This window comes from Aplysia californica, unplaced genomic scaffold (genome assembly GCF_000002075.1).
Source record: "Aplysia californica isolate F4 #8 unplaced genomic scaffold, AplCal3.0 scaffold00532, whole genome shotgun sequence".
Lineage (NCBI taxonomy): Eukaryota > Metazoa > Mollusca > Gastropoda > Aplysiida > Aplysiidae > Aplysia > Aplysia californica.
In genome coordinates, this window is record NW_004797802.1 from 72,556 (window position 1) to 74,006 (window position 1,451).

The 1,451-nt window shown below is 39.7% G+C and overlaps 1 protein-coding gene across 1 annotated transcript in view; it reads right to left on the minus strand.

Annotated features, from left to right (window-relative positions):
- The window catches only part of LOC106012847 (centrosomal protein of 78 kDa), a gene marked incomplete at both ends in the record, with an annotated part of 10,269 nt that extends 9,284 nt beyond the window's left edge, over window positions 1-985 (minus strand). Inside the window, 1 exon segment of the mRNA XM_013087006.2 lies at window positions 872-985. Coding sequence (XP_012942460.2) covers window positions 872-985 — 114 coding nt within the window.
- Window positions 986-1,451: the final 466 nt, after the last annotated feature.

Sequence of the window (1,451 nt, forward strand, 5' to 3'; positions counted from 1 at the left end):
TTTGTTTGTTTGTTTGTTTGTTTGTTTGTTTGTTTGTTTGTTTGTTTGTTTGTTTCTTTGTACGTTTGTTTGTTTGTTTGTTTGTTTGTTTGTCTGTGAGTTTATTTGTTTGTTCGTAAAGAAGTAGGTGTGGGTGGGTGGCGGGTGTTCTACTTTGGTTTACTCCTTCTCACCCATCAAATATCTATCGTCTCGATCTCTCATTTCTTTACTTGTTTCTCTCCAGTAACAACTCTAGTCTCCGGCACTTACATATAATAATATGACCAATTTATGTTGAAAGTGCCGTAAAACTCTTGCTAAATCTAAACCAAAACGAAGCAGTTGTTTAGAAGAAGGGAATAAAGCAATGCAGATGGACAGGAACGACAGAGGGACAGTTGGAAAAGAAAAAAAGACTGCTTTTTTTTTAGAAACGAAAAGAAGAGGGGATAATGAAAGAAAGTAAGAAACAAACAAACAAACAAACAAAACAAAACAAAAAGGAAAAAAGGACATTAAGAAAAACCACGAGTGTTGCAATTCTCAGTGTGCAATTGTCTCGAGGAAAGAGCTATATATCAGTATCAGTGCCATGTGTTAGGTGTACAGAACAGAAATCAAGGATTCCATTGATGTCACATAACACACACACACACACACACACACACACACACACACACACACACACACACACACAAACACACACACACACACACACCAATAAGAGAGTTCCTCCTAAGATCCAGAACCACCAGTGTTGTGTTGTATTTAAGAACCTCCAGGAAACTGTGCGCCAGCACTGGACACACACACACACATACACACACACACATACATGCACACACACACACACATGTACACACACACAAACACACACACACAAACCCACCAATGAGAGGGTTCCTCCTAAGGTCCAGAACCACCAGTGTTGTGTTGTATTTGAGAACCTCCAGAAAACTCTGTGCCCCAGCACTGGACACTCCACACGCCTGTAGGTCTAGGGCTGTATGGGGGGGGGGAGGGGGGGTGGAGAGAGAGATATAAACATGATAATGATAATGATAGTGATGATGATGAAGGTGATGATGATGATGATGCTGATGATGATGATGACGGTGATGATGATGATAATGGTGCTGATGATGATAGTGATGATGATGGTGATGATGACAATGATGGTGATGGTGATGATGACGATGATGATAGTGATGATGATGATAGTGGTGGTGGTGGTGGTGGTGGTGGTGATGGTGATGGTGGTGTGATGATGATGATGATAATGATAATATAATGATAATAATAATGATCACGGTTATACATTATTTTTAACACAATATTATGACAAAAAGATGCAATTTCTTTTTCATTAAAAACTAAAGGTAGATTCAATAGATTTTCTTGCTTCTAGTTCAGAGAGGGTGAGAGAGAGAGAGAGGGTGAGAAAGAGAGAGAGAGAGAGAGAGAGAGAG